Source organism: Rhinoraja longicauda, chromosome 9 (assembly GCF_053455715.1).
Source record: "Rhinoraja longicauda isolate Sanriku21f chromosome 9, sRhiLon1.1, whole genome shotgun sequence".
Lineage (NCBI taxonomy): Eukaryota > Metazoa > Chordata > Chondrichthyes > Rajiformes > Arhynchobatidae > Rhinoraja > Rhinoraja longicauda.
In genome coordinates, this window is record NC_135961.1 from 21663108 (window position 1) to 21678766 (window position 15659).

Consider the following 15659-nt stretch of genomic DNA (forward strand, 5'->3'; position numbering starts at 1 on the left):
GTGGCCAGTGTGGGCTAGGGGTAGTGTGGGTAGTGTGGGCCAGGGGCCGTCTGGGCATTGTGGGCAGTGTGGGCTTGGGACAGTGTGGCCAGTGTGGGCTAGGGGCAGTGTGGGCTAGGGGCAGTGTGGCCAGTGTGGGCTAGGGGCAGTGTGGGCTTGGGACAGTGTGGCCAGTGTGGGCTATGGACAGTGTGGGCAGCCAGGGCTGTGGGCTGCCAGGGAGGCAGCATTGGCAGCCAACAGTAGATCCATCCACTATAACCGCAATCCATTAAAACAAGGATTTACCATAGTATGTTCGATTATTTTTTCCCATTCTACTGTTAGCAGGTTACCTAAAATTGGAGAATTCAATGATCATGCTGTTACATTGTAAGCTACCCAAGCAGGATACGAGATGCTGTTCCTCCAGTTTGCGTGAGTCCTCACTCTGGCAATAGAGGCCCAGGTCAGAAAGGTCAGAATAGGAATGGGAAAGTGTTAAAATGGTTATCAATCAGGAGATCTAGCAGGCCTTTGTGGACCAAGCGCTTGTGTTCAATGAAACAGTCGCCTGGTCTACGCTCGGTCTTGCAGATGTAAAAGATGCCACATTAGGAATACCGAACACAGCATGTGGTTAGAGGAGATGCATGTGAACAACTGTCTCACCTGGAAAGACTGCTAAGGTCCCTGGATGGCTCTGAGGAACAAGGTATAGGGGCAGGCGTAACATTTCCTATGGATGGATGGGAAAGGGGGTAGTTTGGGTGAGAAGGGATGAGTGCACCAATGTGTGGAGGGAGCAGTCTCTGTGGAAGGCGAAAAGGGGTGGAGATGAGAAGATGTGACTAGTGGTGGGATCAAGTAGGTGGTGACGGAAACATTCGAGAATGATGTGTTGGAATCAGAGGCTGGTGGGGTGAATGGGAAGGATCAGGGGAACTCTATCTTTGTTCCGTCTGGAAGGGGGGCAGTGGGAGGGAAGCAAGAATAGAACTATAGGACATAGTATGTTTGATCACCCCCTTACACAATGTTGTGTAAAATGGCAATTTGCATTACCTGGAAAATTGTAGGGGAGCTTTTTTTACCCTGTTTTGAAACCTAACATTAAAGCGCAGGCTGGGCATTTCATTCAACTGGAATTCATTATCATTTTAAGATTTCATTCAGATCCAATGTGCAGATTAAATGGTTTGAAAAAGGTAAAAACGTAGCTTCACATCCTTCATAAATTTAGCAATCAAATGGAAAGTTGCCTCTTTATTGAAAAGGATAGCATTTAAAGGGATGTAAGTAACTTCATTTTCAATAAACTCCATTTTATTTCCAAGCTTATTTCAGACTGGTTATAATGAGGAAGTTAAGTCTTAGTTAAGCAAACCTCAAACCTTACTGAAATTTGCTCTTATTTTGCCCATATAAACAAAAAATAAGTTTAGCCCCAGATTCAGTCTTACTTTGAAATGGGATTATATTGTCAGATAAAATAGACTTACTACATTGAAACAGTAGGCATATCTAATATTACATTTGTCTCTTTCTTTTCTTCTGTGCCCGAAGTGTTCTCTGCATTGCTTTCTCCGGTCATAGTGCTCACTTGGTCACTGGCGGGGGTTTCTGGAGTATTTCCACCCGTCCTTGTGTTCCCCGCAATAGCAAGTTTGGAGACTTGGAGGTCATGAACTTCACCATCTCTATGGACTTTATCATCTGCAAAACATTGAAAACAGAACTTAAGATTTTATTCACAAAATGCTGGAGTAACTCAGCAGGTCAGGCAGCATCTCAGGAAAGAAGGAATAAGTGACGTTTCGGGTCAAGACCCTTCTTCAGTCTGAAGAAGGGTCTCGACCCGAAACATCACCCATTCCTTCTCTCCTGAGATGCTGCCTGACCTGCTGAGTTACTCCAGCATTTTGTGAATACATACTTTTGATTTGTACCAGCATCTGCAGTTATTTTCTTACACTTAAGATTTTATTCGATACAATTAAAAATAGTTGTGATTTATGTTTATCAGAACTTTACATTCTTATATTTAATTCATTGTTGATGCATTTACTGACTTTGAGTAAGCAAGGTAAGTCTGATCATTGACTGGACTGGAAGAATCCAGATATTGATATTGAATAGAGAGAGAAAAACAAACCAAATTAAATATTCAGGACACTAGTATTTTAATGTACATGTCTCCATTGGAGGATTCACCAAGTCTTGGAAAGTTTGTTCGCAAGGACATCTGAGTGAGAAAAGACTAAACCTGGTTTGGTATAAAGAGCTAGAACATTTGAAAGAGAGAATAAAAATAAACGCTATGGAAGGACTCAACCTGTTGAAGCCCTCATGTAACTACATGTATACATTGAGGATCAGCAAAGGAGGAACCTCAAACAGACATGTAACGTTTACCTCATGGGATACACCTGAGGAAATTGATGTCTCTGATAACAGATTTTCAATGTCACCATTTTTTTTTCATATGCTTTAAGCAGGATTTAATCAGAACCGTCCTGTATCTACACTGAATAAAACTTGCCCAATGAAATATTAAACTGTTATTATTATATTATCTGTTCTACTAGAAATGATTATTAAATTGTGCTTCAATTACTCCATTTAAAGCTAGTATAATTATATTCTCCCACCACATTTCACATGTGACCTTTACAACTTAAATGTTGTTACCGTGAAACTTTTTTGTAATATAAACATAGCACAAAAAGTAAGGAAATTTGTGTTTGGTAGATTATTTCTTTGTTGTAACAATGCTTCTTGGCAATAAATCTTATACCGTTGGAAAGCCTGTTTATTTCCCTTTTAAATGGTGCCACATTTGTAAGGAACATGCATTTGTGGGATGAGCAGCAGAGCTGAGTATGTGGGTTGCGCCCATGAAAAATCTGCCAAATCTTCTCTGCCAATGCCAAACAGCCAATCAGGCACCTGATTGTCAGCACCTGGGGGTACCAGAAGCTCAAAACAAGAGTCAATAGCAACAGCAGAATAAGCTGTTTGGCATTGGCAGAGAAGATTTGGCAAATTTTTCATGGGCGCAACCCATATACTCAGCTCTGCTGCTCATCCCACAAATGCATGTTCCTTACAAATGTGGCACCATTTAAAAGAGAAATAAACAGGCTTTCCAACGGTATAAGATTTATTGCCAAGAAGCATTGTTACAACAAAGAAATAATCTACCAAACACAAATTTCCTTACTTTTTGTGCTATGTTTTAGTTAATTATTTTCAGCATAAATATAGTTTTAATATTTATATCCATTAGCTAAGAGTTCATTTTCTTTCCTCTCCCTTCTATTTCTGGAGTGTTCTTAACACAAAATTTAACACAAAGCTCACAGTTGACTAGTTGGATCAGAGGTTAAGGGGCGAAGGCAGGAGAATGAGGTTAGGAGGGAGAGATAGATCAGCCAGGATTGAATGGCGACGTAGACGATGGGCCTAATTCTACTCCTATCACTTATGACCTTATGATCAATGCCCTCTTGTCTATATAAAAAGATGGCCGCGCCGTTGTGTTTGGCTGCCTGTCGTCGCTCACCTGGAGATCGTAGTGTTCTTCGAGCCACTTTGGTTTACGACCGCCGAACCCTCCTGTTGATCCGACCCTCCGTCGTCGACTTCTTCAGTCCAGGTCCCGGACAAAGTTTCTTCCAGCTCCTCGATCAACTCCCGGTAGATGTGCGGGCCCAGCCTTACATCCACCGCCGCACGCACCGCGCCAGGAGGCGGGGTAAACGCGCGGGAACATTCGAAAATTTAAAAAACCTCGCCCGCGCTCATCCAACAGCGGCCTACCTCGCCCAGCGCTGCGAAGTCGGACCTGGTCGACCTTACAGCTCCTTCCACCGGCGCTCCCTCGAGCTCAGGTATGCCGCTCTTCGACCGATCATCCCGGTCCCTGGACTGCCTGCCCGTGGGCTCCCAGCAAGGCCATCTGTGAAGCGCAGCGGCGTGGTCTCCCTGAACCTCCGTCCGCTGGCGTGGGAGCCGCTACCAGACCGAAGCTCACCTGTTGTCCCTGCTGTCCCTGCTAAAGTGGCCCTGATCAACGCAAGATCCCTACAGAACAAGACCTTCATCCTCAACGACTTCTTCATCACCCGTGGATTGGACTTCTTACTGCTCACAGAATCCTGGCTTAACCCTGGTGAGCTTGCTCCACTCGTGGAACTCTGTCCTGATAACTGTCACTTCTTCACCTCGCCTAGGCTCTCCGGACGCGGTGGGGGCTTAGCCACTGTGTTTAAGAAACATTTCAACTGCCGCCTCCTGAACGCTGATCATTTCTCCAGTTTCGAGGTGCAACTAATTAAAGTAGACCTAGCCTATCCCCTCTTAATTGTTCTTGTGTATCGCCCACCAAAAATGCATAAGGACTTCATCACCCAATTTGCTGATCTGATTTCTAGCATTTTGCCCAAATTTGACCGGATCATGATTCTTGGTGACTTTAATATTCATGTTTGCTGTCCCACTAAGCCTCTTGTGAGTGAATTTATGCACCTGGTTGAGTCCTTCAATCTGACTCTTCACACCACGGGACCCACTCACAAGTTAGGCCATACTCTCGACCTAGTGTTATCGTCCGGATTCCCAATCAACAACATTGAAACTACTGAAGCCTGTCTATCGGACCACAGCGCTATCATTTTTGACGCATCTCTGCCTTTATCTCCCGCAAAATCTCATCTCCCTGTTCGCTACTCCCGCGACATAAATTCATTGACTGCCAGTAAATTCTCCGAGGCTCTCACAGCTGCCCCCAACATCTGCACTATTGAGGCCTCTCCCCCCCATCTCAGCACTGAGGATCTCGCCTCTTTATTTAATATCACTTGCTCTTCCATCCTGGATTCTATCGCTCCCCTTAAAATGAAAAAGCCTAAGCCCAAAGGTCGGCCGTGGCTCAATGACTCCACCAAAGCCCTAAGAAGGGAGTGCAGAAAATCAGAAAGGATGTGGAAATGTGACAAGATTCAAATTTCCTTCAAAATTCTGAGAAACAATCTTCTCAAATACCAGGAAGCAGTAAAGTCTGCTAGAGCACAATACTTCTCCGACCTTATTTCCAAAAACTCTCATAACTCCAAGGTCCTATTTAGAACAATTACCTCTGTCATATGTCCCGCCCCCAGTACCAGCTTAGTTGGGTCCCCTGCTAAGTGCGAAGAATTCGCTATATTTTTCACCAACAAAGTTGAGAACATTAGAATGAACATTTCCCCTCCCACCCATGACCTAGCTGTCTCACTAGTCTGTTCATCTAAATTGGACTGCTTCCAACCCGTCACTCTATCCTCCCTTGCAAAGCTTGTCTCCGCTATGAAACCTGCAACCTGCCCCCTTGATCCTGCCCCCACTGCCTTTCTGAAGGATGTCATTGCAATAGCCGGTCCCAGCATCCTCTCTATTATCAACAGTTCTCTGGCCACTGGCACTGTTCCAACCAGTTTCAAGCACGCGGTGGTCCAGCCCCTACTGAAAAAACCTAACCTAGACCCCACCTTGCCTAGCAACTACAGATCCATTTCCAAACTGCCATTCCTGTCAAAAGTCCTTGAAAAGGCAATTCTAAACCAATTAGTGCCCTACCTGCACCAAAACACCATCCTGGAAAGTTTCCAGTCAGGTTTCAGAGCCCACCACAGCACAGAGTCTGCCTTGTTGAAGGTACACAACGACCTGCTTCTCGCCATCGACACCGGCGACTGTGCAATCCTGCTCCTTCTCGACCTCAGCGCAGCGTTCGATACAGTGGACCACATCATCCTTATTGACCGTCTCCGGTACGCGGTTGGCATTGATGGCACTGCCCTGAGCTGGTTCGCTTCGTACCTCAAAGATAGGAGTTTCGCCATCAACATAGGCAGTTATTCCTCTGCTCCAGCTAACCTCTCCTGCGGAGTTCCACAAGGCTCCATCCTAGGCCCCATTCTCTTCTCTCTATACATGCTCCCCCTTGGCCAAATCATTCAAAGGCACGGCATTTCTTTCCACTGCTATGCCGATGACACTCAGCTTTACCTCCCCCTGAAACCCAACAACCAGTCAAATTTAAACAGCCTCTCACACTGCCTTGAGGACATAAAATGTTGGATGGCACAGAACTTCCTCCAATTAAATGAGAGCAAGTCTGAGGTCATCCTATTCGCCCCCCCCCCCCCCCCCCCCCCCCTCCCCGACTCCATCAAATTGATAACAGGCAGTCTTGGAAGTCTATCCTGCCTAATCAAACCGCATGTCAAAAACCTCGGCATGATATTTGACTCTGCATTAAAATTTGATAAGCAAGGCAACGCTGTGGTAAAAGCCAGCTTCTTCCAACTTCGAACCATAGCTAAAATCAAACCTTTCCTCCAATTCGACGACACAGAAAAAATCATTCACGCTTTCATTTCCTCCCGCCTAGACTACTGCAACTCCCTATACACTGGGATCAGCCAATCTTCCCTGTCCCGCCTGCAACTGGTCCAAAACGCCGCAGCGAGACTCCTGACGGGTACCCGTAAAAGGGACCACATCACCCCGATTCTGGCCTCTCTCCACTGGCTTCCTGTACGGTACAGAATCAACTTCAAGCTCCTCCTATTCACGTATAAAGCCCTAAATGGACACTCCCCCCCCTACATCAAAAATCTTCTAACCCCCCTCTCTAACTCCAGGTCCCTCAGGTCAGCCGACTTGGGGCTACTCACTATCCAGCGGTCTAGGCTTAAGCTCAGGGGTGACCGTGCTTTTGTGGTTGCAGCTCCTAGACTGTGGAACAGCATCCCTCTCCCCATCAGAACTGCCCCCTCCATCGACTCCTTTAAGTCCAGGCTCAAAACCTATTTCTACTCCCTAGCGTTTAAGGCTCATTGAGGAGGCGCTGTGAACTGTTTGCGTGCTACTGTATGTTTCTTTTTTTTTTCCATTGGAACCTAATCAGATGTACAGCACTTTGGTCAACGTGGGTTGTTTTTAAATGTGCTATACAAATAAAATTGACTTGACTTGACTTGACTTGACTATTTCTGAGACATGAAGAAGCCACTTTCAAGCATCAGAGAGACATCATCACATCGTCTCTGTACAAAACCTCCATTAACAAGGTAAGTGAACCAATATCTGTGTCATCTCCCAGGCCAACATCCCATGCCCTGAGGCCCTAATTACATTCAATCTGCTCCACTGGACAAGGTACATTGCTTGCATCTCTGAAACTAGTTTCGGAAACAAACACCATTCCGCCCTCTATCATGGCAAAAAAATGGACATAAGCAGCAATTTATGTAAGTTCTTAGAAACTCTTTGTACTAATATGACTACCCAATGACTCGTTTGAATGACTGGCCCATGATCACTTCCATTGTTTGACAAGCATGCAGAATGGCATTAAGAACCTTGGACCAATGAATAGAAGGCTCACAGCTCACACGGTGGAAGGCATGCATCATCTACCAAACTACCTGTACCTGCACCTGATCAGGCACCTCTTGCCCCACCTATGGCAAACCCTGGAGTTACCTCGGATTCCAGAGAACTGGAATGGAAGCAAGCCATCCTTGATTCTAAGAGACTGCCTTCGGAGAAAGGAAATGGAGACAGTACAATTACAATGGATCTGGCTTCTATGCAAACAATGAATAGTTAAACATCATGAAATCCACTGAAATTATTTCTTAATTAAAAGATGTTATATTATTTTGATAGCAACTAAGACTGCATCGCTGTAATTCTTCAATGAATTGCATTATATCACAGCAACTTGAAACGACCCAAGACGGCAACATTCATTTCATGTGCATGGAAGCAGGATAATGAAATTGTGTCAGGTGTACAACAACATCTTCCTGTTCATTTAATTATCACCAGGGGGCGCCGCACGATGGCTGCCTTGCCTACAGTCTGTCTGTGCTTTTCAAACTCTTTTTGTTATTTTTGGTAAGTTTTAAAAGTTTGTGTAAATGTTCTCTGGTTTGTTTTATGTGGGGGGTGGGAAAGGGGGTCGGGGGAAACTTTTTTCCAATCTCTTACCTTGCGGGAGATGTGATTGTTTTCCGGATCATATCTCTGGTCGCTCTGCGGCCTAACATTACGGAGCTGGAGGTCTTGCCTGGGACTGACCTTGAGTCCCCACTGGGGCGTGGACTTATCATCTGAGCCTGCGATCCCTTGCCTGGGATCGACGCTCCAATGTAGCCTGCGGACTTTAACATCAGGAGCTCGCAGTCTCGGGTTGAGACCGGTCGGAAGCTCCAAAAGCTGCACGAGGTTCGACTGGTCCCGACCCAGGGTAGATCGCCAGCGAGGGGGAGCTAAGTTCCCCCCCCGATGCAGGAGCTTGATCGCCCCGATGAGGAAGGCTCGCCACCAGCTACTGGAGTCAAAATCATCCCGTCAACGGAAGGTTAGAGCCCCCGACTGCTGGAGGACAAAGAAGGGAGAGATTGAACTTTTTTTTCACCTTCTATCACAGTGAGGAATGTGGAGGAGTCACTGTGGTGGATGTTCATGTTAAAATGTATTTTGTTTTTCCTGTTGCTTTTTATTGTTATGACTGTATGGCAAATGAAGTTCCTCGTATGTTGCAAAACATACTTGGCTAATAAAGTTTTATTGTGATTGTGATTGTGATCTCTGGTGTTAAGAGCATCAAACAGTTTTAAAAATTCTAGTCTAGGACTAGAAGTCATAGCCTCAGAATTAAAGGATGTTCCTTTAGGAAGGAGATGAGAAGGAATTCCATTAGTCAGAGGGTGGTGAATCTGTGGAATTCTTTGCCACAGAAGGCTGTGGAGGTCAAGTCAGTGGATATATTTAAGGCAGAGTTAGATCCATTCTTGATTAGTACGGGTGTCAGAGGTTATAGGGAGGAGAATGGAGTTAGGAGGGAGAGATAGATCAGCCATGATCGAATGGCGGAGTAGACTTGATGGGCCAAATGACCTAATTCTGCTCTATTACTTATGACCTTAATGTGGCAGTTTATCAAGATTATGACTACATTATTTTCTTGAATTAATATCAGAGAATTTAAGCACCCAAAAATAACATCAAATACTAAACATAATATCAGAAGATAAATTCCAAAGATGTATTTTTGGGATATATTTCCAAACTTAACATGACCTTCTTACATAATAAGCATTAACTTACTCATTTCCTGCTCGTTCAATTCTTTGGGTTCATTCTCAATTAAAATCCGAACTGTTTCTTTTAAAAGTGGGTAAACGGAGATATAAATGATCATGACCATAATGATGGTCAGGCTTGGATCGACATAGCATTCCCAGTTACAGGGTTCATCCGCTCCAAGTGGAAACACATAGAAGATGGTAGCAGTGATTACCACCACAACGGATCCCAGAGCATCACCCAGTAATTGAAGGAAGACACCTGGAAAATAAATAATTGATTTTGTTTTAACTCTTACAAACCAGGAAAAGTCACACAAAAACAAAACTCTTCCAGAGCATGGTGGCACGTACTTTTATAAGTCTGTTAAGCTGCCACATGTAAATTCTTCACTTTTTCATGGTTGGCACAAATGACATATAATAATGTCTTCGCCTGCCCAAATGTCTTTTGAATGTTGTTATTGTACCTGCCTCTGCCACTTCCTCTGGCATCTCGTTCCATATACCCACCACCCTCTGTGTGAAAATGTTGCCCCTTAATATGCAATAACAGTTGAATATTATTATATTATACATTATGCTTCAAATTATACAATAATGTTGCATCATACATTAGTGTATGTTCTCTTTAAAACATACAATGATAGTGTTTAAGAAGCTTTTGGATAGGTACATGGATATGCAGGGAATGGAGGGATACTAATCATGTGCAGGCAGTGGAGATTAGTTTAACTTGCATCATGTTTGGCATGGCAAAACACTGGGTGGCGCCGTCAGCGATGGCAGCCTCGCCAACAGTCTGTCTGGTTTTGTTATTTTTAGTGTGTTTTAAAAGTATGTGTTAATGTTCTCTGGTTTGTTTTATATGGGGGGGGGGGGGGGTGGGGGAGGGGGGGTCGGGGGAAACTTTTTTCAATCTCTTACCGGAGATGCAATTGTTTTCCGGATCGTATCTCCGGTCGCTCTGCGGCCTAACATCATGGAGCTGGAGGCCTTGTTCAAGACTGACCTTGAGCCCCACCGTGGGGCCGTGGACTTACCATCGGAGCTTGCGATCCCTTGCCTGGAATCGACGCTCCTGCGAATTTAAACATTGAAGAGCTCGAAGTCTCGGGTTGAGACTGATGTCGGAAAGCTCCAAAGTTGCAGAAGGTTTGACCAGCCCTGACCCGGGGTCCGATCGCCTGAGCTGAGATCCCCCCGATGTGGGAGCTTGATCGTCCTCACACGGAGTTCCCGACCACTGGCTCTGGGAGCCAAGATCGTCCCGTCAACAGAACGTTCGAAGCCCCCGACCGCATGACAAAGAAAGGTTGAACTTTTTTTTGCCTTCCATCACAGTGAGGAATGTGGGGGAGTCACTGTGGTGGATGTTCATGCTAAAAATGTATTTGTTGCTCTTTATTGGTATGACTGTATGGCAAATCAATTTCCTCGTATGTTGCAAAACATACTTGCCTAATAAAGTACTATTATGATTATTATGATTATGACTTTGTGGCCAAAGGGACTGTTCTTCTACTGCACTTTTCTATGTTCTACGACCAAATCAGTGATGGTTATTAATTTAAGCTGACGTGCCTTCCTTATAAATAATGTAATAGGAGCTGGGAACATTTTTACATGAAACTCATAGAGACAAAAAAATCAAAGAAAAGGGAAATCCATTTGTAGTTGTTTCTTCAACATTCCAAATCACCCAGTTTCATTTGGACTCACTCCAAAGCTTTGATTGATACATTTCACCTTATAATTCATTGATATATGAAGTAATTACGTTTAAAACAACTTTTAAACCCACCTTTCCGTCAGTTAAACTGAAATTCTCTTACCCTATGCATATCTGTGATTGAAATAATATCATATAAGAAAATAACTGCAGATGCTGGTACAAATCGAAGGTATTTATTCACAAAATGCTGGAATAACTCAGCAGGTCGGGCAGCATCTCAGGAGAGAAGGAATGGGTGACGTTTCGGGTCGATACCCTTCTTCAGACTGATCAGTCTGAAGGGTCTCGAGCCGAAATGTCACCCATTCCTTCTCTCCTGAGATGCTGCCTGACCTGCTGGGTTACTCCAGCATTTTGTGAAGAAGTACCTTCGAAGTAATATCATAGATCCACATTGCTCTCTCAATAAATATTTTCCATGGCATTGAGACGCTCTGTTTTGTTCACATATATTCAATGTTATATGGTTGATCCTTTTTTTATTCTTGTTGCTCCTCAGTGTGCTCTCTCAAATCCCCAAATGTCAAATTTAAAGCATACCATTGCTGTCCTCTTGTTCTATTGTTCACTTATCTTTAAAGAAACCATCCTTGCACTCATGTGGCACCCTAGGATGATAGGCCTTCCCCTATTTGATGGGAGTCCCTCAAATAAGGGAAGGCATATCACCCTGGGGTGATATGCCTCAATGACCATGAGTTGAAAGACCCTAGCCTGTGGTCCTGCCCCACACATGTTTTCGCATTAGTCCCTCAGCACTTTCTCCTGCAATCTGAAATGGGCCAGTCTGTGGAGAGTCCACTGTTATGGACCTGTTTGGCATGAACCATTACAAGGACCTTTGCATTCATCTCCAGACCCTCTTTGCAAATCGTTCTCCAAAACAATTTTGCAACTCCACACTCTGCAAAGAGGTGGGCAACTGTCTCCTCTCCAAAGCAGCCATCCAGGTGGCAGCATGCCAGATGGCAGAGTAATAAGACTCCGATAGTGTAGGGAGTATCTGACTAGATGAGCCCTTCTCATCGCCAGTCAAGCGAGGTCTTGGTTCTTGTTGGTGAGTTCTGGTGATGAAGCATTTTGCCAGACAATGTGGGCAGTCTGCTCGGAGAAGCACTCCACAGGATCCACCCATTCCATGTCCTGCAGCATCTATAGGATGTTCCATGCTAACCACTGCCCGATGGACTTGTGGTTAAAGGTATTGGTCTGGAAGAACCGAGACAGAGAGACAGAGACAAAGAGAGACAAAGGGAGACAAAGAAAGACAGAGAGAGACAGAGAGAGACAGAGAGAGACAGAGAGAGACAGAGAGTGACAGAGAGAGACAGAGAGAGACAGAGAAAGACAGAGAGAGACAGAGTGACCATAGGTTCATTTGTTTCCTTAAACTTTGTACTGATAAATACTTGTAAAGATACAAGATGGTATGTTTACTGACAAATGCAGTCACCATCAGTGATTATGAAGTTATAATATATTTTTATTCCATGGTATTACCTTGAATATTTAATTTAGAATCATTCGAATTCTTGATCGCTCCTTGATCACTTCTTAAGCTATCTAAAATTTAAAAAAAACAGAAACTGATATTTGGATGTCTTCTTTGGAAATACGATGAAACTAAATGCAAATTGGTCGACAGTAGTAAAAAAAAAGCACCATAAGACACATTATACATACAAAATAAAGCAGGTGCCATCCTATCATAGATGTGTTCAAGTACAATTAACATTAAACATTAAGAAATGCAAACATTCCAATTGGTGATGATTTACACATGTAAGTACAAATTGTGTTTTAAAATGCCAAGGGCTTTAATGCTTATACTTTGATTCACTCGGAATATGAGCTGTTGTTTCTCCAGATCTGGAATTGGAGAATTCAGTGTTTACTTTTAGGCTGTAAGCTATCTGTAGGAACAGATGTTCCTATGTTTCTAACAGCACCTCATATTCCATTTGTCAAGTCTATAGAACAGGACAAGTTGGAGGATTCAGATCCCCCAGATAACAAACGGTATGAACATTGAATGCTCCAATTTTAGGTAACTAACCTACAAACAACCCCTCACCCCAATTTATTTTCCCATTTTGCACCTCTTCAATCCTTTTCTCACATCTTCTGCCTTTTCATCCCTAGCCTTTGTCCAACCATCTGCCAATTAACCCTCCCTTCCGCTTTATCCACCTATCACTCACCAGGTTTTGTCTCCCCCCCCCCCGCCCGCTCTTCCAGCTTTCTCTCCCCTACTAAAGTACATCTGATGCAGGATCTCATCCCAATCAGAAAGATGTAGAAAGAAACTGCAGATGCTGATATATAACCGAAGATAGAGACAAAGTGCTGGAGTAAATTAATGGGTCAGGCCACGTCTCTGGAGAAAGGAACAGGTGATGTTTCAGGTCAAGACCCTTCTTCAGACTGAGTCAGAGGAGGAGGAAACTAGAGGTATGGAAAGATACAGAACAAATCAAAGCACGCACCAATGACATGAAAGGTAGAGCCCACAACGGTTCTTTGTTGACTGTGGAAGAGGTGATAACAAAGGGATACAAACAGTGGAATTAGCAAGGCACTAGGGTGGGGGAGGGGTGGAGAGAGAGAGGGGATGCAAGGGTTAATATAAACTAGAGAAATTAATATTCATACTGCTGGGTTGTAAGGTGCCCAAGTAAAATATGAGGCGCGGTTCCTCCAATTTGTGAGCAGTCTCACTTTGACAGTGGAGGATGAGTTAAAATGTTTGGCGATCAGGAGATTGAGTAGGCCAAGGCGGACTCAGCGAAACGATCACCTTGTCTGTGCTTGGTCCCGCCGCTATACAGGAGCCCATACCGAGAATAGCAGATACAGTAGATGAGATTGGAGGAGGTGCACCGTGAACCTCTGCCTCACCTGAAAGGACCGTCGGAGTCCTTGGATGGAGTCAAGGGAGAGGGTACAGGGACATGTGTTGCATCTCTTGCGGTTGCAGGGAAATAGACAATAGGTGCAGGAGGAGGCCATTCGGCCCTTCGAGCCAGCACCACCATTCAATGTGATCATGGCTGATCATTCTCAATCAGTACCCTGTTCCTGCCTTCTCCCCATACCCCCTGACTCTGCTATCCTTAAGAGCTCTATCCAGCTCTCTCTTGAGAGGAGGTGGTTTCGGTGGGGAGGGATGAGTGAACCAGGGATTTGTGGAAGGAATGGTCTCTGTGGAAAGGGGTGGAGATGGGAAGATGTGACTAGTGGTGGGATCCGGTTGAAGGTGGCTATAATGTCGGAGGTGACGATCCTTTTCCCCCCCCCCACAGATGCTGCCTGACCAGCTGGGTTTACTCCAGCACCTTGTGTCTATCTTCCTGACCAGAAATGTCTCCAGTCGTGTTCCCCAGCGATGCTACCTGACCCGCTGTTGTCAACTCCAGCACTCGCGGTCTTTGTTTCCTTATTTATTACTATCTACTCTTTGAGCCCTCCTGCAAGAAGCCAGTCAGTCACCTGCTCGCATGCGTCTGCCTCTCTTGGAGCAGCAGTCCTGGAAGAGGATCAGACCAAGGACGTTGACGCCCAGCCCGAGGGCTCCGACCACCAGCACCAGGAGAACATCCTGCAACTTGTTCAACTCCAAAAGGCGAGATATCGCCTGGATGAAGACGCCGAACGTTAGCGCGCAGAGGATGACGGCGTTGAGCAGAGCTCCCAGAACCTCTGCCCTCCTCTGGAGCTTGGACACGCAGGCCGCCGCCAGCGCGATGCTCAGAGAGATCTGGTCAGACATCATGCTGAAGGAGTCCGAGATGAGAGTGATGGACTTGCTCATGTATCCTGTCACTAACTCCACAAGGAAGAAGCCACCTGTTAACACCAGCATGAAGATCAAGCGGCAGTTCTTACACATGGCGGTGATTACATGGAGGTGTCACAGCACCAGGCACGATCGGTGAGTCCAATGTGTCTTGGCCATTGCTTGTGTTCTATCAGCTACTTTGTGTTTCAGTACGTCCAGTCGTAAGTCAAAGCTACTTGAGATTGTGAAGTGTGGGGGGGTGGGGGGGGGGGGGGGGGAGAGATCTACCTGAAATATTACTCCTCCAAACCAGAAGACATGGTATTACATTACATTACATCTACAATTACTCCTCCAAACCAGAAGACATGGTATTACAATACATCTACAATTACTCCTCCAAACCAGAAGACATGGTATTACAATACATTACATCTACACCGATCCATTGATGCGTCACAGGTCAAACCCCCTGGCTGAAATTGTGGCGTGTGGCGAAATCCAACTGAAACATTCCAAGGGACGCCACTAAATATTATCAAACAAACCTCTCAAAGCCAGGACACGCTTCCTGATAGATAGCACGCGTGTGACTTGTTCTGGAGGGGATGGCCTTTTCTCAAACTGTTGTTTCACTTTTTCCTCCGAATTTTTATTTTGGCAAGACACATTTTTTAAAGTTCTGCTACGATCCCAAGTTATTTATCCCCAAAATAAAAATGTGTTTGATAACATTCAGTAAAGTACCCACTGGAATGTTTTGCTACGTTAACGTAACTCCACGTCTGTTGGCTGTGGCTGTACGTGATTCTACGGAAAACAAATATTCCATAATCTACAACCTGCGCCTTCGTTTTCACCCATTCCTTCTCTCCAGAGATGCTGCCTGTCCCGCTGAGTTGCTCCAGCATTTTGTCTAGCTTCGGTGTCAACCAGCATCTGCAGTTCCTTCCGACACCAGATTAACAAATACCAGATTACACCAGATTAACAAATACCACCTGGTAACATTTTGGAAATTGCA

The 15659-nt window shown here is 44.8% G+C and overlaps 1 protein-coding gene across 1 annotated transcript; it reads right to left on the reverse strand.

Moving 5' to 3' along the window:
- Positions 1-1466: 1466 nt before the first annotated feature.
- On the reverse strand, positions 1467-14746 carry slc30a10 (solute carrier family 30 member 10). Its single transcript, XM_078405743.1, has 4 exons — positions 14347-14746; positions 12358-12420; positions 9145-9384; positions 1467-1695 (listed from the first exon to the last, which is right to left on the reverse strand). The coding sequence occupies exons 1-4, from the start codon at positions 14744-14746 to the stop codon at positions 1481-1483; spliced, it is 918 nt and encodes a 305-aa protein (XP_078261869.1). The 3' UTR covers positions 1467-1480.
- Positions 14747-15659: the final 913 nt, after the last annotated feature.